Source organism: Ornithorhynchus anatinus, chromosome 2 (genome assembly GCF_004115215.2).
Source record: "Ornithorhynchus anatinus isolate Pmale09 chromosome 2, mOrnAna1.pri.v4, whole genome shotgun sequence".
NCBI classification, from domain to species: Eukaryota; Metazoa; Chordata; class Mammalia; order Monotremata; family Ornithorhynchidae; genus Ornithorhynchus; species Ornithorhynchus anatinus.
In genome coordinates, this window is record NC_041729.1 from 73,976,421 (window position 1) to 73,998,628 (window position 22,208).

General features: G+C 43.5%; 1 protein-coding gene across 1 annotated transcript in view; it reads left to right on the forward strand.

Annotated features, from left to right (window-relative positions):
• The window catches only part of SNX9 (sorting nexin 9), a 158,639-nt gene that overhangs the window by 92,247 nt on the left and 44,184 nt on the right, over positions 1–22,208 (forward strand). Inside the window, exons 5-9 of the mRNA XM_029057802.1 lie at positions 2,984–3,161; positions 12,184–12,334; positions 19,267–19,351; positions 20,726–20,851; positions 21,000–21,117. Of these exons, the coding sequence (XP_028913635.1) occupies positions 2,984–3,161; positions 12,184–12,334; positions 19,267–19,351; positions 20,726–20,851; positions 21,000–21,117 (658 nt within the window). The remainder of the gene's footprint in view (positions 1–2,983; positions 3,162–12,183; positions 12,335–19,266; positions 19,352–20,725; positions 20,852–20,999; positions 21,118–22,208) is intronic.

The following is a 22,208-nucleotide window of genomic DNA, read 5'->3' on the forward strand; positions in this document are numbered from 1 at the left end:
AGGGCACAGGGTGCAAGTGGTTGGTACAGTGCTCAAGCACATGGTACAGTGCTAGTATACGGTAAGTGATCAGTGCATACCTTTAAATGATTGATTCTCATTTGTGACAATCTCACCTTTAACAGCACTGCCTCGAAACCCAAGGGCAATTTTGATACATTGCATTGCATAGGATTTTTTTACCGTCACGAGGCCTGCCAGCTCATAAATAGAACAATTACTATGTGAAATGACCACCTCATTTTTTGTGATTAACAAAAAATCAAATAGAAACAATTACTAGAGTTGGGCCAGGCAAACTCAGGACTTGAGTGAAGTCTGTTTTTAAGAAGTGTGTATCTGGTTTTCAGTGCACATTTTTCCTTTCAATAATTCTTATTTTTTTTCATAATTCCAGTGAAAGAGAAGTTCCAAACCTGTCCATACTTTGTGGCTTAAAACAATTATTTTGAAACTTGAAAGCCTGCAGCATATTTTATACTGTTTTTTGGGAGCAAGGAATAATTTTTAAGCTCTCCTCGTTACTTGAGTTAATAACTTGGAGGTGTTGATAATAGAAATATGGTGGATCAGTCAGACGTATTTATTGAGATCTTATGTGTGCAGAGCACAGTACAAAACCCTTGGAAGACTGCAATGTAACAGAGTCAGTAGACAAATTTTGTGCCCTCAAACAGTTGAATAGAAATCTTTGAGTTGGAAAATAAATATGTATTGGAAAGATTTGTTTGAATTTATAATTTGTAAATGGGTTAGGAGGAGAGAATCAAGTTTACTTTTAACATTCTTCTCCCATGAAGTGGTTTTCAAAGATCATTCATTCAATCGTATTTAGCGCTTACCGTGTGCAAAACACTGTACTAAGCACTTGGGATAGTATAATACAACACCAAACAGTGACAGTCCCTGCCCACAACGAGCTCACAGTCCTGGAGGGGTGGGGGGAAACAGACATCAGTACAATAAACAAAATTACAGATATATACATAGGTGCAGGGGGGCAGGAGGGGTGGGCAAAGGGAGCAGATCAGGGTGATAGAGAAGGGAGTGGGATTATGTGAAGGTTCATTTGCTTGGTATAAATTTGACTCTTTACTGACACTTCCCTTGGGTTTGATTTAGCTTGCCGGGAAATTCATCTTTGAGTGTGCTAGGGTAACGGAGGTTTATTCTCAGGGTGATGCCTGGTAAGGTCCTGGACACTAGCCAGGCATTGTTTTCCTTGGTCCTTAAAGGAAAATTGCATTTCTGTGATAAATACATTTAATCTAGAAAACTTTTATTCTTGATGCTTTCTGGATTAATGTGCTCTATCCGCTCTTCCAAAAGCTTCTTCAGTGAGGATAACGACTTTTGAGAGGCAGTAGTGACATTTTTCAAGGAATCCTGTTCTGTGCATGTAAAGTAAAACAGTAACATTGAGAACCAGTCTTTGCAAGGTACTGTATTAGTTAAGTTTCTCTATCTCACCGAAAACAATGACATGGTTCCGTATTTCCTCAAGCTTGCATCCTAAAATTAGATTGTTTAGATGAAAAGAACATATAATGTTGTTAGGGTTGTGGTCCATCTTAAAGAGCAGGTGATTTAATTTTTTTCCAAGGGGTTTCAACTTTTAAGTGAGAAGCTGTGTGGCCTAGTGGATAGAGCATGGGCCCAGGAGTCAGAAAGATCTGGGTTCTAATCCCAGCTCCACCACTCATATGCTGTATGACCTTGGGCATATCACTTCACTTCTCTGTCCCTGAATTACCTCATCTGTAAAATGGGGATTAAGACTGTGAGCCTTATCTGGGATACCGACTGTATCCAACCTGACTAGCTTGTATCTACCTGAGCACCTAGTACAGTGCCTGGTACATAGTAAACAACAAATACCATAAAAAATAAATAAATAATCAAATGAGCCTGTCAGGCCATTATTGTGATGGATATACTGCTTCGTCTCAGAGATACCTCTGGTTTGAATAGCACATTTTATCAGTGAGCTGTATACCTGAGAAGTGCAAAGTCAGAGGAGATGTGCCTTTCTACTATTAATATTTAACTTAAAATCATTAGGGGTCTTGCTATAGATTTTTCTTCACTCAAGTACTGGAACAAAATTTCATCCAGTCTAAAAGTTTTCAGTGTCTTTTTTTTTTAAGTGCCTGGCTGATTATCTATTCCTCTCAACAAATTATTAAAGAGCTAAAAGAGTGCTAATGTAGCTTAGAGTGCATTTAAGTAGAAAATGGATTACACTCAAGCTCAGCAATAACCTAGAAGTTTCCTTTTAATTTCAGCAGTCAACATCAGAGAGGTACTTAGAGTGCTGTTTTTTTGATATTGTTATGATATTTGTTAAGCAGTTACTATATGCCAGGCACTGTACTAAGCACTGGGAGATACAAGCTAATTAGTGTGGACACAGTCTATGTCTCACATCAGTCTTAATCCCAGTTTTACATAAAAGGTAACTGAGTCCCAGAGAAGTTAAGAGACTTGCCCCAGGTCACCCAGTGGATAAGTGACCGGCCCAGGATTAGAACCCGTTCCTTCTGACTCCCAGACCTGTGCTCTGTCCACTAGACCACGCTGCTTCTCAGTGTGTTTATATGCCATTCTTGATGCACGTGTATCTGGTGGCGTTTCCACCTAAAGTTTCAAGAGGAAGCAGCATGCAATTGTGGATTGAGCATGGGTCCAGGAGTCAGAAGGACCTAGGTCCTAATCCCAGCTCCACAATTTATCTTCTTCTATTGTCTGCTGTGTGATCTTGAGCAAGTCACTTAACTTCTCTGTGCCTCAATTCCCTCATCTGTAACTTGGAGATTGAAACGCCGAGCCCCATGTGGGACTGGGACTCTGTCCAACCCGATTTGATTGTATCCACCCCACTGCTTAGCACATAATAAGCACTAAACAAAGCAACAATTATTGTTATTATTACCAATACCAATAATAAAAGTTTTTTGTCTCTTCCCCATCTTAAATTATGAAGGTCAGCGGTGCTAGTGACCCCTGGTCCAACTGGAATGCTGGCCAATCTGGAAACTGGGACAACTCGACCACTGATGGCTGGGGAGCCAAGTCAGAAGGGGCTGCTACTGCTCAGAAAAACAGTGCCTCCAACAACTGGGATGCTGCATTTGGTCACCCACAGGCCTATCAAGGCCCAGGTGAGAGATGACACCTCTTTTTCATGAAGGTTCAATCATTTAAAAAGGTCAAGTCATTGAAGTTAAACCTTCATGTCTAACACGGAAATCACACCCTCCTCTATTTGGTCCTATAAACTGATTCCGCGCTCAATCAACCCCAAATGTTCGAACCCTATTGTGTGTGTGTACGTACACACACACAGTTGACAAGCATGGAAGCAAACGATAGCCATTGTGTATGTTAGTGAGCTGTCCTTTTTGTTGGGATTTGTCACTGTTGATTGGTTGATAGTCTGGATGAAAAGATGGAGACGTGATTTATAGTCCCTTCTGTGCTGTGTTGCCTATATGCAGTATCTGATCCTGTTTTAAATTGTCAGAGATTGGGAGTGGTGCCAAAACATTTCATGGGTAATGGGTCAGTTACCATACTGTATGGTACTGAGGAAATAAATTATTCCTGCTCAGGCGAAATAGAGATCCACTCATAATTCCCGGTACCACCTTCCACCTACCAAATAAGTGGGTGACAACATGATGCATCTTTATTCTAACTAATAGCTTCTTAGTATAGAGTATCACTGAACAAGAATGGGTCCTAAGTGATGTGTGGTTCATGATGAAGTGATCTCTTGGAACAGTAATTTGCAGCCCATTCAGTCAAACCCACCAAACTGGTTTGAAAACCAGTTCAGATTAAGGGATTGCAGTGTTTGGTTTGCTGCAGGCTTATAAACAAAAATGTCCAGCTCCTCAAGATCATGGCAGAGTGATATCTAGTTAAGCCTGCTATTTGACAACACATCACAGCAGCAAAAATTGAGGAAGGAATAAAAATTAATGACAAAATCCTCTGTTTCCATGTCTAGAGGGACAAAAAGCTGGAGAGTTTGCTTTCCATTAATACTGTTTACTAAGCACTTAGTAGTACTCTGATGGCCTATAGAGGGAAGATTCCCAGTGGGATGAGACTAACAATAAAAAGGGATTGATAGCGATAGAGACTGGGAACCACAGCTTCATTTATGCATTTGGCAGATTTGATAAAGAAGGGTTTTACAAAGTTGCCCTGACGAATCAAAAATTCATATTCTTTCAGTGTTGTCTTTCAGTGTTAAAAGTCAAATCCTATCAAATCATTTCATAGTGTGGAAGGCTTTTTTTGATTCTGGCATAGACCTATACTCTACATTCTGAGAATGGGAATTGATAATTGCTTATCTTGTTCATATTTACACTTTTTTTTGCATAATTGCCTTATCCAGAGGCAGGAAGTGAAAGATTTTTGGTACCACATAATTGCAAGCAGTAATATCAATCAGCGGTATTTATTGAGCACTTACTATGTGCAGAGCACTGTACTAAAAGCTGTTTTGGTGGGGGTGGTGAAAGGAATTTGGTAAGGACTTGTTATGTGCCAGACACTGTTCAGTGCTGGGGTAAATTGAAGGTGATTCATTCATTCAATAGTATTTATTGAGCACTTACTATGTGCAGAGCACTGTACTAAGCGCTTGGAATGAACAAGTCGGCAACAGATAGAGACAGTCCCTGCCGTTTGACGGGCTTACAGTCTAATCGGGGGAGACGGACAGACAAGAACAATGGCAATAAATAGAGTCAAAGGAAAGAACATCTCGTAAAAACAATGGCAACTAAATAGAATCAAGGCGATGTACATTTCATTAACAAAATAAATAGGGTAATGAAAATATATACAGTTGAGCAGACGAGTACAGTGCTGAGGGGATGGGAAAGGAGAGGGGGAGGAGCAGAGGGAGATAGGGGGAAAAGAGGGTTAAGCTGCGGAGAGGTGAAGGGGGGGTGGTAGAGGGAGTAGAGGAAGAAGGGGAGCTCAGTCTGGGAAGGCCTCTTGGAGGAGGTGAGCTTTAAGTAGGGATTTGAAGAGGGGAAGAGAATTAGATTGTCAGAGGTGAGGAGGGAGGGCATTCCAGGACCGCAGGAGGACGTGGCCCAGGGGTCGACGGCGGGATAGGTGAGACCGAGGGACGGTGAGGAGGTGGGTGGCAGAGGAGCGGAGCGGGCGGGGTGGTTAGTAGAGAAGGGAGGAGAGGTAGGAAGGGGCAAGGTGATGGAGAGCCTTGAAGCCTAGAGTGAGGAGTTTTTGTTTGGAGCGGAGGTTGATAGGCAACCACTGGAGTTGTTTAAGAAGGGGAGTGACATGCCCAGATCGTTTCTGCAGGAAGATGAGCCGGGCAGCGGAGTGAAGAATAGACTGGAGCGGGGCGAGAGAGGAGGAAGGGAGGTCAGAGAGAAGGCTGACACAGTAGTCTAGCCGGGATGTAACGAGAGCCCGTAGCAGTAAGGTAGCCGTTTGGGTGGAGAGGAAAGGGCGGATCTTGGCGATATTGTAGAGGTGAAACTGGCAGGTCTTGGTAATGGATAGGATGTGTGGGGTGAACGAGAGAGACGAGTCAAGGATGACACCGAGATTGCGGGCCTGCGGGACGGGAAGGATGGTCGTGCCATCCACGGTGATAGAGAAGTCTGGGAGAGGACCGGGTTTGGGAGGGAAGATGAGGAGCTCAGTCTTGCTCATGTTGAGTTTTAGGTGGCGGGCCGACATCCAGGTGGAGACATCCTGGAGGCAGGAGGAGATGCGAGCCTGAAGGGAGGGGGAGAGGACAGGGGCGGAGATGTAGATCTGCGTGTCATCTGCGTAGAGATGGTAGTCAAAGCCGTGAGAGCAAATGAGTTCACCAAGGGAGTGAGTGTAAATGGAGAACAGAAGAGGGCCAAGAACTGACTCTTGAGGAACTCCAACAGTTAAAGGATGGGAGGGAGAGGAGGCGCCTGCGAAGGAGACCGAGAATGACCGGCCAGAGAGATAAGAGGAGAACTGGGAGAGGACGGAGTCAGTGAAGCCAAGGTGAGATAAGGTATGGAGGAGGAGGGGATGGTCGACAGTGTCCAAGGCAGCAGAGAGGTCAAGGAGGATTAGAATGGAGTAGGAGCCATTGGATTGGGCAAGAAGGAGGTCATGGGTGACCTTAGAGCAGCCTCAGTAGAGTGGAGGGGACGGAAGCCAGATTGGAGGGGGTTCAGGAGAGAATGGGAGTTAAGGAATTCTAAGCAGCGATTGTAGACGACTCGTTCTAGGATTTTGGAAAGGAAGGGTAGTAGGGAGATAGGGCGGTAACTGGAGGGGGACGTGGGGTCAAGAGAGGGTTTTTTTAGGATGGGGGAGACGTGGGCATGTTTGAAGGCAGAGGGGAAGGAGCCATTGGAGACTGAGTGGTTAAAAATTGAAGTTAACGAAGGTAGGAGGGCAGGGGCGATGGTTTTAATAAGGTGAGAGGGAATGGGGTCCGAGGCGCAGGTGGAGGGGGTGGCACTTGCGAGGAGGGAGGAGATCTCCTCTGAGGATACTGCAGGGAAGGATGGAAAAGTAGGGGAGAGGGTTGGTTGGGGGGAGGGGAGAGGTGGAGGGGTGACTTTGGGGAGCTCAGACCTGATTGTGTTGATTTTTGTGAGGAAATAGGTGGCCAGATCATTGGGGGTGAGAGATGGGGGAGGGGGAGAAACAGGGAGCCTAAGGAGAGAGTTAAAGGTCCGGAACAATTGGTGGGGCTGATGGGCATGGGTGTCGATGAGGGAGGAGAAGAAGTTTTGCCTGGCAGAGGAGAGGGCAGAGTTAAGGCAGGAAAGGATAAATTTGAAGTGTGTGAGGTCAGCTTGGTGCTTGGACTTTCTCCAGCAGCACTCAGCAGCTCGAGCATAGGAGCATAGGAGGCGGACAGAGGAGGTGATCCAGGGCTGTGGGTTAGTGGAGCGAGAGCGGCGGAGGGAAAGGGGGGCGAGAGAGTTGAGATGAGTAGAGAGGGTGGAGTTGAGAGCGGAGACCCGCTCGTCGAGAGTGGGAAGAGAGGACAGGGCGGCAAGGTGAGGAGAGATGCTATTGGAAAGACGGATGGGATCGAGAGAGCGGAGGTCTCTGTGGGGCAGTAGCGAAGATTTGCAGGGGGAGGGAGTGTGAGAGATGAGGCAGGTGAGAAGGTTATGGTCAGAGAGAGGGATTTCAGAGTTGGTGAGGGAGGAGATAGTGCAGCGGTAGGAGATGACGAGATCGAGGGTGTGACCGAGTCGGTGAGTGGGCGCGGTATGGTGGAGGAGGAGGTCGGCAGAGTCGAGGAGGGATAGCAGGCGGGCGGCAGAGGAGTCGTCGGGTACATCCATATGGATGTTGAAGTTTCCGAGGATCAGAGTGGGCAGAGAGAAGGAGAGAAGGAAGGTGAGAAAGGGGTCAAGGTGGTTGAAGAAGTCGGTGGTGGGACCAGGAGGGCGGTAGATGACAGCAACAAATACCTGGAGGGGGTGGTAGAGGCGAATGATATGGGCTTCGAAGGAGGGGAAGGAGAGGGAAGGGGGAGGAGGGATAGTGCGGAAGCGGCATTGGGGTGAGAGGAGGAAGCCGACGCCTCCTCCCTTACCGGTGAGTCTGGGGGAGTGGGAGAAGGAGAGGCCTCCTCTGGAGAGAGCAGCGGCGGAGACCGTGTCTTCGGGAGTGAGCCACGTTTCTGAAAGGGCGAGGAGGAGGGGAGAGTGGGAGAGGAAAAGGTCATGGACGAAAGGTAGCTTACCTGTAATAGAGCGGGGGTTCCAGAGGCCACACTTGAAAGTAGCTGTGGGTGCAAGGGGGGGGAGGGGGAAAAGGGCGGGGGCAGGGGAGGGTTTGGATGGGAAGGAGGTGGCGGGGCCCTAGACGAGAAGAGGGGGATGAGGGGTAGCAGTGGGACAGGAGGACTGGGATGGGGCGTGGGTGGGGAAGAGAGAAGGGGGGAGGGGGGGAGGAGGTGGTTTGGTGGGGGGGAAAGTAGGGGGAGGGGGAAGAGGGGGTAGCGCTGGTAAAGTGGGGTTCTAGGGCGGGGGAGGGGAAGGGGGGAGGAGGCAGAAGAGAGAGCGGGAAAGAGCTGAGCGAGAGAGGAGAGGGGGAAGGGGAGGATAGGAAGGGGTGGGGGGGGGGGAGGAGGGACATGGCGAGGCCAGAGAGGTGGGTGGCAGCACTGATGACAATAAACAGTAACAAGCGAAATCGCTAATATAGCAACATGGTACAGTAAGATACAATACAATAGTGTTAATAAGCAGGCGATGACCAGGGTCGGGGGACGACCTGACCCTACCCGGTCAGACTCAAAGTCAAGCGGCTAGTGGCCGAGAGAGTCCCAGAGCTCATGACCAAATGAGGTGGGGGGGGGGGAGGGCCTGAGGTTGTCCGGGGTGGGTTGCGGCCATAGGAGGCTGCTAAGGTAAGGTAATGCAGTGAGAACAAGGACGTCGTCGCCTGGGGTGGGGGTGGGGGAGATGAATCACCTCAAGGGGAAAGAGGGAGTGAGGGGTTCCCAAAATGGCCGCTTCAGGCGGAGTGGGGGGGCGGTTGGGGAGCACAATGTCCCCGGGCCTGAGCGGGGGTACACAATGTCCCCAGAGGACACAATGTCCCTAGTCCTGTCCCACATGGGGTTTACAATCTTAATCCCCATTCTATAGATGAGGTAACTGAGGCACAGAAAAGTGAAATGACATGCCCAAGGTCTCACAGCAGATAAGTGGCAAAGCTGGGACTAGAACACAGGTCTTTCTGAGTCCCAGACCCGTGCTCTATTCCCTAGTCCATGCTGCCTCTCCCGCCATGCTTGGGAGGGTAGACTAAACCAGAGTTGGCAGGTAAGTTCCTTGGCCATAAAGACATGCAGAGCAGGAGGACATAAAAGTACAGGTTGGGTGACATTTAATTGGGTGTCTAGTATGCACAGGACTGGGGAGAGGTTCGATAGAAACAAGAAGTACATTTTCAAGAACCCTCATCTCCCTCTTTCTTCTCCCATCTTATCTTACTCTTTGTTTTCTACTTTTTTCCCCTCCTACCTTTATTCATGGATGTAATTATTATGACACTTAACAGCTCCACCCACTCCTGTTTTAATGTTACAAAAATTTTGCCCACAAATGGGGCAGTTGTGTGAGTAAATATGGTTTTAGGATCATTGACAATTTATAAGTGGACTTACAAATTTTAGCTAGAAATTGCAAAGTATTACCTCCTATCAAAATGAAAATTGGAATAAAGCATAATGAAGTTTTTAAAATGTAGGTATTTGAAAATGATCTTGCTCTGATAATGAAGGCATGTAAAGACATTTGGCAGTCCTGGAAGTGAAAAGTAGTAAATTTGGCATTTCTTGAAGCCTTCTATGAAACCTCTGGCTTGACAAAAATAATGATTTTATTAAGTCTGTTTTGGCAGTCAAAATATCAAGATAAATTTAAGTCAATTTATAAGTTAAACTTTAGCCAAGTTCAACTTAAAGTTGATTTAGTATGAAGGATGATCAGTATCTATTCAATCCTCAATTAAATCAACATATATTTTAGATTGTGATATCTGGAAGATTTAGTCATTTTAAAGTATTTTTTCAGAGAGATTTGCTTCCTCTCTTCTCTGCAAAGAGTCTAAACTCTCCTTGGGTAACTGGTATCCAAAATCATTTTTGCTTAACTCTTCCGTGTATGGTCATTCTTCTTCCAGTTTGAGCATTCTGCTTAAATCCAAGGTTTGTATGCTGTTGAATTGGGGAACTAACACCCTAATTTAAGCAAGATTGCCTTAATATTGCCAGGTATGCCAGTGACTTGTTGAGATTTCGTGTACTTGGTCATTTCAGATATTTCCAAGTGCTGAATAGGAATATTATCACTTTCATTCATTCAACTGTGTTTCTTGATCGCTTACTTTGTGCAAAGCACTGTACTAAGCACTTGGGAGAATACATTATAACAGTAAAGAGACACACTCCCTCCTCACAATGAGCTTCTGTCTCCTGAAAGAATATGAGACAAGGAAGTAAAAAGAGAACAGCCCCAAGTTAACAGCTTTTTGTCTGCACAGATGGGCAGGACTGTGGGTCCTGCTTTGAAAATTTCAGGCTTACACATCCTCAGAGTTGAATTTCACCATCAGTGGTCATCATGGGTCATATTGCTGATGGAGTGCAAATAGCAATTCACCACCAATGGCGAAATTTAGCTTTGCATTAAATAAAATGCTTGTCCCCCAGATTTCTGTTTGTGAATCCTAAAATAATAATAACTCCTCATTCAAAAACACTTGAGTTTAATCCAAAATAGATGTTATGTGAATGCAGTAAAATAAGCAATAGTGAAATCATGTTTATTTTATGTAGTTCGGAGAGATTTTGATATTTCCAGTTATTTTGAAAGTTGAAATTTATTATAAATAAGGAATCAGCAATGGAAAACTTAATCTTTAATAAAAATGAAAAGGTTATCATACTAGTTGGTACAGTAAGACTTGAAAGATAGTGAAAGCAGGTTGAAGAGTACCTAAAAAGGAAAAATAAAAGAAAAAAATTGTCTTCAACCACAGACTAAAAGCAGGAGAAGCATGGAATGGAAAGAGCACAGGCCGGAGAATTAGAAGAGCTTATTAATTAAATATTATGTATATCAGCTAACTGCTTAAAGGGTACAGCATGGCTTAGAGAAGCGGTGTTTGCTCAGTGGAAAGAGCCTGGGCTTGGGAGTCAGAGGTCATGGGTTCCAGTCTCTACTCTGCCACTTGTTAGCTGTGTGACTGTGGGCAAGTCACTTCATTTCTCTGAACTGAGGCATTCAGTTCTCTCATCTCTAAAATGGGGATGAAGACTGTGAGCCTCACATGGGACAACCTCATTCCCCTGTATCTACCCCAGCGCTTAGAACAGTGCTCTGCACGTAGTAAGCGCTTAACAAATATCAACATCATTATTATTATTATTATTTAACTTCTCTGTGCTTCATCTCTAAAATGGGGATAAAGACTGTGAGCCCCACATGGGACAACTTAATTACCTTGTATCTACCCCTGTGCTTAGAACAGTGCTTGGCACATAGTAAGCGCTTAATAAGTACCAACATTATTATTACAGATCCACAGGAGAGGGAACTGAGGAAAAGAGGACTTAATTGGGGCCTGCTTTTTGGAGGTGTAATTTTAAGAAGGCTTTTGAGGTGGGGAGAGTGGTGGTCTGTTGTATAAGAAGTGGGAGGGAGTTACAGGCCAGAGGCAGGGCAAGGGGTCAGCAGTGAGGTGGATGAGATCAAGGCACAAGGAGCAAGCTGCCACTAGAGGATCCAGGATGCATGTTGGGCTGCAGTAGAAGACCACTGAAATAAGGTCGGAGGAGTTGAGCTGATTGAATACTTTAAAGCTGATGGTAAGGAGTTTCTGTTTGACACAGAGTTGGACAGGCAACCTCTGGAGGTTCTTGAGAAATGGGGAGACATGTACTGAATGTTGGTTTTTTGTTTTGTTTTTTAAGAAAAATGTTTATGATAGTCCAGGATTTATTCAGGTTCAAAAGTAATGATTACCAAGTAAGATTATCATTACCAATTGTAGAACTGGTTTTCTGGTGGTCGTGCTGTTTACCGGAGTTGAAAGAATTGGGAGCGAACCAATTCCTGGGACCTGAAAACTTAGAGACTCTCCAGCAGCATCCCATTGGTGCCCACTCATTACATCCATCTTTTCTAATTGGAGGCTTCTCCTTTTTTTTTTTTTTGTGGTATTTGATAAGAGTTTACTAAGTGTCGAACACTGTAAGTGCTGGGGCATTCATTCAGTCATATTTGAGTGCTTACTGTTTGCAGAGCATTGTGCTAAGCACTGGGGATATACAGTAGAACAGTAAGCAGTCAAATTCCCTGCCCACAATGAGCTTGCAGTCTAGGGGAGCGATACAAGGTGATTAGTTTGGACACAGTCCCTATCCCTCGGGGGGCTCACAGCCTAAGGAGGAGGAAGAATAGGAGAACTGAGGCACAGAGAAGTGAAGTGGCTTGCCCAAGATCACACAGCAAGCATTTGGCAGAGATGGGTTTAAAATCCAGGTCTTCTGATGCCCAGGCCCGTGCTCTTTCCAATAGGTCACGTCGCTTCTCCTGTCAACAGTATGTTTGGTGAACTAGGCATTTTTTCCTCTTCTCCTTACTAAGCTTCTGCCGTTCCTCTCCCCAGCTGCTGCTGAAGATGATGATTGGGATGAAGACTGGGATGACCCCAAATCTACTTCTCCTTCTTACTTTAAGGAGACGGAATCTTCTGAAGCAGGAGGTGGTCTGCGGGGCAATTCTCGTGCTGCTGGTTCCATGAAGCTCCCACTGAACAAGTAAAGTCATGAAATATGGTTAGAATTGAGCAGGTTTTAAGTAGCACAAAGGTCCTGCTGATTTGCCTTCATGCTTTCCCCCTTCCTAATAACCCACTGCTAGAAGCAGCGTGGCTCAGTGGAAAGAGCATGGGCTTTGGAGTCAGGGCTCATGAGTTCGAATCCCAGCTCTGCCACTTGTCGGCTGTGTGACTGTGGGCAAGTCACTTAACTTCTCTGTGCTTCAGTTCCGTCATCTGTAAAATGGGGATTAAGACTGTGAGCCCCATGTGGGACAACCTGATTCCCCTGTCTACCCCAGCGCTTAGAACAGTGCTCGGCACATAGTAAGCGCTTAACAAATACCAACATTATTATCATTATTATTATTATTATTATTATTATTAGTTGGAATTGGAAAGTTAGTTTGGGTTTCAAATATTAAAGGTTTATTTTTACTTTTTGGCAGTGTTAGGGTCAGAGTGAATGGATCCTCAGACACTCATTTCAAGAGGAGTTATATGAAGTCCTGAACTTGGATATCATAAAGCGTATCCAGTCAGTATAGAGGAGTTGAGTCTGTAAATTCATATCCTCTAGACAGTAAGCTCGTTGTGGGCAGAGAGTGTGTCTGTTATATTGTTATAGTTATTATATATGAGTGAGAAGCAGCGTGGCTTAGTGGAAAGAGCACGGGCTTGGGAGTCAGAGGTCGTGGGTTGGGCAAATCACTTAACTTCTCTGGGCCTCAGTTACCTCATCTGTAAAAATGGGGATTTAAAAAAATGTGAGCTCCATGTTGGACAATCTGATTACCATGTATCTACCCCAGCGCTTAGAACAGTGCTCTGCACATAGTAATCGCTTAACAAATACCATAATTATTATATTGTACTCCCAAGACCTTAGTACAGTACTGTGCACACAGTAAGTGCTCAAAAAATACATTTAAGTAAAGAACCCAAGTAGACATAAGACTTGGTTCTCTAAATTGCTCTGCTTGTACTCAGTCTCCTCCTTTCCCTCTTCCTCCACGTGCTCACACCCCAATCCTGAACAAAAAGTTAAATAGCTTTTAGACCTGCTGCTTATAATGCCTGTGTCTATGAGGAGAACGGACAGTTCTAGTTGAGCTAGATGTTTTTGTAAGGAAGCAGGTGGGTGGAAAGATATTGGTGTTTTATGGTAATAATAATGGTATTTGTTAATTGCTGTGGTGGATGTAAGATAATCAGATCAGAAACAGTTCCTGCCCCACACTGGGCCCTTAGGCTAAAAGGTAAGAACAGGAATCTTTTCCCCCATTTTTTTAGAGAAGGAAACCGAGACTGAGAGGTAAATTAGAGGCCATCCCCTATTAAGCTGTCTTCCCCAGCCCTCTCTCCTTTCAGTATTGTTTACACACTTGGATCTGTGACCTTTGGACATTGGATATTTGCTCCATCCCCAACCCCACAGCACTTATCTTTGAATTATGTATTATAAATTAGTTATATTATTGTCTGTCTCCCCCTCTAGACTGTAAACTCATTATGAGCAGAGAACATCTCTCCTAACACTGTAGTATTCTGTGCTCTGCACATAATCGCTTAATAAATACCATTGATTGACTGAAAGTGACTTTCCCAAGGTCACCCAGCAGGCCAGTGTCGGAACTAGAATTTGAACCTGTCTGTTAACTCAGTCTCCTTACTCTTTCCACTAGACCATACTGCTTTGTGGTTCTGTAGGTTAAAAAGATATTATTTATGACTTCCTTGAGAATCAACATCACAATAAAGTAACATTTTTGTAGTAAGAAAATGTTATATATAAAATTAGTCAATCATATTATTTGAGTGCTTCATGTATGCAGACCACTGTACTAAGTGCTTGGAGTACAGTACAGCAGAATTGGTAGAAACATTCTCTGCACAATGTGTTTACCATCAAGAGAACACAAGTGTTTTGTGCAGCATTTCTGTTCACTATGTCATTGTAGGTTTTGTTCAAATGCCAGAAAAAATTAGCTTGATTTGGAAAATTTTAGTAGTTATGCTGGTTAGTTGAATGTTTGACCAATTATTATAAATTTAGGGATATTTTGGAGAACTTATTAAACCTACGTGCCAAGTACTGTCCTTAGCACTTGGGTAGATAGAAGGGAATCAGATTGAACCCAGGTTCTATCCCACAGTTTGAGTATAATTTAATCCCCAAATGAAGAAACTGAGCCTCAGAGAAATCAAGTGATTTGCTCAAGGTCACACCACTGGCAAGTGGCAGAGCTGGGATTAGAACCCAGGTCCTCTGACTTCCAGGCCCTTGCTCTTTCCACTAGGCTGTATGGCTTCCCCTTTAATTGGACTTGTTTCCCTATCCAATAAAACACATCATAATGAATTGAATAATTCCTTTATTGTTTAATTTGTATTCAAAATTGTAATTCCCTCTTATTTTTCGCTTTCCTCATCTACTGTGAAACAAAAGGGTCAGATTAAAGTCAATTTTAATTATTGGAATTGTATTTACTTTCCTCCTAAAGACCAGCTGTCAGAGGTATTATAAGTCTTGGAATAAGATTTTGCCAACAAATCCAACAGACTATAGTCAATGGGTTTGAAAAACTCAAGTGACAGAAAAATTTTTTAAAGTGCAGTGGAGTGAAGCATAATGGTTCTGTGCTGCCAGTTAAATGCCAAAGCCAAGTGAATGCCTAAAAAAGTAGAGGCATGACTTTTTAAGACAGGAAACCGTGATATGTATGAATATTCTCTTAAAATAGCTCTATTTCTCTCTTTTGCAAAGTATTAATAACTGCAAATTTAATGTTTTCAAAAAGTACTTAATCCTCCAAAAAAACCTTAATAAGTATGTAGTAGTCTCTCCTTCCCCTCTCAAGAAACAATAAGACATTTTGGCTTTGCTGACACTCCTGTGACATACTCCCTTGGTGGGCAGGGAACATGTCTACCACCTCTGTTAGATTGTACTCTCCTGCGTGCTTAGTATAGTGCTCTGTACACAGGAAGCATTCAATAAATATGATTGATAGTGACCTTAATAGAAACCCATTTTGCAGATGAAGGGACTAAAGCATAGAGATAAGTGACTTGCCAAAGGTCACATGGCAAGCAAAATGACAGAGTGGGATTAGAATCCAGGTCCTCCTACTCCCAGGCCTGTGTTCTTTCCACTTGGCCACACTGCTTCTGACATGGTCCCAGGCGTGTGGTAGAACAGGGGTAAAACAGACTCATAGAGAATGATTGGGGTGATGGAAATGGGGTGAGTGAAAACAAGCTAGGAGGAGCAAATTATTAATAACAGTAGTAGAATAACAACAGTGCATTCCTGGTTAGAGGGGATGGACCTGGATACTTACTCAGATTTGGACCCTGCTTAGAGCTATCCTAAATCACCTCCTCCAAGAGGCATTCCCAGACTGAGCTCCTCTTCCCCCTCTACTCCCTCTGCCATCCCCCCTTTACCTCTCCGCAGCTAAAGCCTCATTTTCCCCTTTTCCCTCTGCTCCTCCACCTCTCCCTTCCCATCCCCACAGCACTGTACTCGTCCGCTCAACTGTATATATTTTCGTTACCCTATTTATTTTGTTAATGAATTGTACATCGCCTTGATTCTATTTAGTTGCCATTGTTTTTACGAGATGTTCTTCCCCTTGACGCTGTTTAGTGCCATTGTTCTTGTCTGTCCGTCTCCCCCGATTAGACTGTAAGCCTGTCAAACGGCAGGGACTGTCTCTATCTGTTGCCGACTTGTTCATCCCAAGCGCTTAGTACAGTGCTCTGCACATAGTAAGCGCTCAATAAATACTATTGAATGAATGAGCTATGAGCGCTTTCCACCACTTTTTATTAGTGGCAGGCCTGCTGTTGCTTTTGTTTATCACACTTCTCATCTTGCCTGAATGTGGCTAGATGTGGCAGGTGACACTGAAGTGAACAGAGCCTTGGCAGCCCTGACTGACCAAGCAGAAGTAAATCCAGGCCATCTGCTTGATCTCTGTCTATCAATTAATCCTTTAATGGTATTTATTGAGTGCTCTACCATGTGCAGAAAACTCTATTAAGCACTTGGGAGAGGACAGTACAATGGAATTGGCAGACAAGTTCCCTGCCCATAATGAGCTTACAGTTTAAATCATCAGGAAACCAAATGACAAACCCCATAACAAGTGTTTGACCACTTGTAGCATATGAGAACTTTAACTTTGGTCCTTGCTAATATATGGGTAGCATGCTTGGAAATCCAAAATAACACTGGGGACCTCTCCAAGGCACTGATGGATGATCTCTGGTTTAGAGCAGTTCTTGGATGTACAGTCCTGATGTATTCCAGACCCTTCCCCTTCTAGATTGTAAGCTCCTTATGGGCAGGGAACATGTCTCCCAGCTGTTATATTGTACTCTCCCAAGCTCTGAGTACAGAGCTTAGCTTGTAGTAAGCACTCAATAAATATGATTGATTCCTGAGGACCTTGGGAAGCCAGATTTGCTTTGGAACTTCCTTGAAGTCAATATAGACCCTTGTCTTTATGAAAAGTGGTTTTCAAGTACAGGTTCATTGTTTCCAAATAGTTCTATTTAGAATTAGAGAAGCAGCGTGGCTCAGTGGAAAGAGCCTGGGCTTGGGAGTCAGAGGTCATGGGTTCGAATCCTGGCTCTGCCACTTGTCAGCTGGGTGACTATGGGCAAGTCACTTCACTTCTCTGGGCCTCAGTTACCCCATCTGTAAAATGGGGGTGAAAACTGTGAGGCTCCCGTGGGACAACCTCATTCCCCTGTATCTCCCCCAGCGCTTAGAACAGTGCTTGGCACATAGGAAGCACTTAACAAATATCAACATTAATTTATACCAGCATGCAGACTTTATATTTGATTTCAGTTACAGAATGGTCTAAAGGGAAAGGCAGTGAACCGAGACCCAGAACTGAACTCTAACTGTGGGAACAAGAATCTCAACTGCTCTGTTCTAGTTTCCCTATTTTAAAAATATGAGGCTAGTATTAAAAAAAGACCTACCTTCATCACAAGCCTGTGGAGACAGTAAAAATGAGGTTATTCTTATGAAAACCCTTTGAGTTCCTGAGAGAAAAGGCTCTCTTCAGATCCATTGTGTCCTCATCATTATCCGAAGCAATAAATTACTCCCTGCACATCCCCTCACACCTGAAGCGGCTGTAAGCTCTGCCCTATAAGCTCATTGTAGGCCGGAGAATGTGTCTGCTAAATAGTTGTTGTACTCTCCCAAGTGCATAGTACAGTGTTGTGCACATAGTAAGAAATCAATAAATACAGTTGATTGGGGGTTATGGTGTTTCCAACACCCCTTGAGACTCTCCTCTTGGCAGCAACCTGTTTTGTTCTCCCACTGAACTGTGTCATTTTTCTGTTGTCAGAATGGGAAGGGAAGAAAGGCGCTGACTGGAAAACCTCCCTCCTTATTCCTTCCTTTCCCATCCTGGGAAAACAAGTGCTTCACCAGTTAATTAAAATGGATTACTCAAGTAGAGAGGACAGACAAGTGTCTCTAGGCAGGATAAAACAGAGTTTCAAATAGTATGAAATCACAGAGGGTCCTCTGAACTGTAAGCTCATTGCAGACAGGAAATGCCTGTTTATTGTGTTCTCGTACTCTCCCAAGTGCTTAACGCAGTGCTCTGCACACAGTAAGGACTCAGTAAATATTGAAAGGGGGGGGTAGCCAGGGTGAGTCAACCAGCTTGACATGTGACATTCAGGAGAGGGGCTTTCTGTCCATCATCAGGAGACCAAATGGCAAACTCCGTAGCCAGTTTTGGGCTACTTGTAGTGTGATCTGAAAACTTGAAATTTGGTCCTTGCACAGGGTCTAGACTCCAGGGAGAACAGGCCAGGGCTTTGGACGGGTCTTGTTTGTATCCACTTTTGGTGCTTGTATCCACCCAGTGCTTAATATGGTGCCTGGCACATAGTAGATGCTTAACAATTAGTAGTAGTAGTAGTAATAATAAACAACAGGTTACACCCCAGAGTTTCAAACCTGACTTTACTGCTGCCCTTCTGGGGTCTCCCACTCCAGCTCCAGGTTAGAGAAACAGCGTGCCTAGTGGATAGAGCACAGGCCCAGAAGTCAGAAGGACCTGGGTTCTAATTCCAGCTTCACCACTTTGCTTTGTGACTTGGGCAGGTAACTTGACTTCTCTGAACCCCAGTTAACTTGACTTCTCTGAGCCTCAGTTACCTCATCTGTAAAACGGGGATGAAGAATGTGGGCCCCCTCTGGGAAATGGACCTGATTAATTCGTATCTGTCTCAGCGCTTAGTAGAGAACATGGCACATAGTAAGCACTTAAATACTGTTATCATTAACAACAGCTCAGTATTGGCCTTAAAAGTTTCTATTTTCTATTTTTTTCCCCCTCGAGACAGCTCTTTGTGGGCAGGTAATGTGTCTGTCAACTCTGTTGTATTGTGCTTTCCCAAGCACTTAGTAAAATGTTGTGAACACTAAGTGCCCAATAAATACCTTGAATAGTAGAAACTTAGTAATATGTTTCAAGCTACTGTTCTCCTTCAAAGACGTTGCTCTGTAAAACACTTTCTAAACAATACCAATCCTCTTTGGTTAGGTAACCTCTGCACACATTTTTAAGTTGCAGAATTCTTATAGAAAAGTTGGCACTTAGAAAATCTGACCTTTAAAGCAGATAGCCCCCAAAGTGTGTTTTACTGTTCAGTACCTGTAAATGTAGTACCATCTGGAATAAAACGTACTAGTTAAAATTAGATGAAGTGACTAATTGGCTTTTGAGCAATCTGATTAGCCCACATTTCATGTGCCACCTATTCTTAGAGCTTGAAACAACAACCTGAGAAGGTTAAAATGTGTTTTTGAAGGGAGAGATGGCTGGGGAGTAGTGGAATTTTAAAAGAAAGAGTTGTAAACTCAAAAGTGTTTATTTCTTTGATTAGATTTCCTGGATTCACAAAACCTGGAATGGAGCAATACTTGTTGACAAAGCAGCTAGCAAAACCCAAAGAGAAAATTTCCATCATTGTAAGTGTGTGTAATTTTTATTCTTCCAACAAATGCATTTTGTATTAAAATATTTTTCCAACAATTCTTATTTTCTTGGAAACTGTTTTTAGACAAATGTAATTTACTAAATCTGAGCTGTGCTAGTATTATGAAAAACTGGAAACAATTTAGCTGTGAGTATATGAATTTATTGCTGCTGTGTTGCATCCTTTTTTAGACAGTTGCATCATTCTTATCATTATCACTCCTGCTGTCATCATGATTGCATGACTGACATCATTATTTTCAGCAGGCTTTTGATCATTGTGGATAGGTGTGCTGTATATAAGTCCTGCAGAGTAAGCTGTCCTTGAATGGCTGTATTAGTAAAGTGTATTTTTTATAGAATCTCTCATTAACCAATTCATGTATCAGCAACCGAGTTTTTTAACTGATGAATCAGCCAAAATATAAGAAATAGTAAGTTGTCACTAAGAACTGATGATAGTGAAAAGAAACTATCACTTGAAAGCCGGCTGTTAGGAGAGATGAGGTTAAGGAAGACCTTGCATTTCTCTTCTGACTCCAAGTCCTGTGAACTGAATCCTAGGTTGTGATCATGGGACCACTTGACCCCATTCATCTATTCCCCAAACTGTGTAGGTAGTAGTAGTAAATGTAATAGTAATAGAATTTATAAAGGCACTCACTGTGTACAGAGGACTGTACTAAGGGCTGAAAAAGGCTATGCCAGGAAGAATTAGCCACAGTCCCGTTGCTTGAGGAGCTCAAAATCTAAGGCAGGAGGAGCTTCTGAGGATGGAGGCAATCAATCAGTTGAGCACTTACTGGCTGCAGAGCACTGTACAAAGCAATACAATAGAGTTAATAGTCACAATCCCTGTCCACCCACAAGGAGCTTCCAATGCTCCTTCCTAACTCAGGACACTCTAGCAGAGTTTCCATCCTCCCAAACCTGGACCAGTCCCCATCTCTTCTCTTTGCAGCTTGCTTCCCAAAAACAGATTCAAAAAAACCAGTACAGTGTTTCCCCACCCAACTTCTGTCCCATAAGAGCCTTAATCATCAGCAGAATAAGGGGGAGGGAGCACTGGTTGGCCCTCAAGCAAAGAAAAAACTTGCTTTCTGCTTTCTTTAGTGACGATGTTGGGGTTTTTTTAATCTAATTTAGATTTTGATTACCAAATAAAATGTTTTGTAAAAGTATTTTATTTGAAGAGTTTGAGCCCACTACTGTGCTGTATTTACTTGACTGACGTGGCATAGGCCTTCACAGGTTATTCTAAAGGAATGTGTTTTTCAAAACAAAAATTCTAGCCATTCTGCAAATTTATCAGTTAATTCTTTTGCACTGGCATATGAGGGATTAACTCTTCCCAAAATACCTTTCAGGTTGGAGATTATGGCCCAATGTGGGTTTATCCTACCTCTACATTTGACTGTGTGGTAGCAGATCCCAGGAAAGGCTCCAAAATGTATGGCTTGAAGAGCTACATTGAATATCAGTTGACAGCCACTGTAAGTGATTCATTTTTCAATTGTTAACATATAGTGTTGTTTTGAATTGTTAACGTCTAGTGTTTATTTGTACGGGGGTTTTCATTTTTCATAGCTAATGTTTGATTTTTATTTTGTTTTTTCCCACCTCTCTGTCCTTGTTTTGTAGAACACTAATCGATCTGTGAACCACAGATATAAGCACTTTGACTGGTTATATGAACGCCTCCTGGTTAAATTTGGATCAGCCATTCCAATCCCCTCCCTTCCCGATAAACAAGTTACAGGTGAGTGTTTGCATCTCTTCCCTGTTTTCAAATGGAAAATATTTCTGAGGGGGTCCGGGTGAGGTATCAAGAGTGCTGGAGTTCCCTCCCTCCAGAAGAACAAAGTCTCCATGTAAGGTGGTGGAAAATTAATGAAGAGGTTAAGGGAACACTGCTTTTGGTAACCTTGCTAAGAGTATTGAGAAGTTCTAGATATGGTGCTCTCCTGCAGGAAAGATGATCTAATTTATCAACTAAGCCCTCATTTCCCCTACTACCTCCCCCTCTCCCCATCGATCTGTATCACCTTGCACTTGGATTTGAAGACATTAAGTACTTGCTATCAATCAAACAATCAAAGGCATTTACTGAACACTTGAGAGTACAGTCAACAGTTGGGGGAGACAATCCCTGACCACAACGTGTTTACAGTCTAGAGGGGAAGGCATATAAATAAATTACGGATCACTGTAAAAGTGGGGCTAAAGGTGGGGAAAGCCTCAAGTGCTTGATGGATATTCAACTCACTCTCTGCCCCACAGAGAGTACATATATATGGATGTATATATGTTTGTAGTTTATTTTACGGTCTATCTCCCCCTATAGAATATAAGTTCCTTCTGGGCAGGAAGACTGTCTACCAACTGTATTGTATACTCTCTCAAGTGCTGTGCACACAGTAGTGAATTGTGATATTTGTTAAGCGCTCATTCTGTGCCAAGCACTGTACTATGCGCTGGGCCAGGGACAAGACAATCAGATCGGACATAATCCCTGTCCCATATGGGACTCAGAGTCAAGGTATTGAATCCCCATTTTTTAGATGAGGAGACTGAGGCACAGAAAAGTTAAGCTAAGTGCTCAAGGGTAAACAGCAGACAAGTGCTAGCACTGCAGCTCCCAGGCTCTTTCCACTAGGCCATGTGCTGGCCCAATCTCAGTAAATACCATAGATTGATTGATCTTCAAAATAATAATCATGGTGTTTGTTAAGCACTTTCTATGTGCCAAGTACTGTACTAAGTGCTGTGGTAGATTGAAAATTATCAGGACATTTGCAGTCCCTGTCCCACATGGAGCTCACAACTTTTTTTAAGCAATCAGGAAATTTT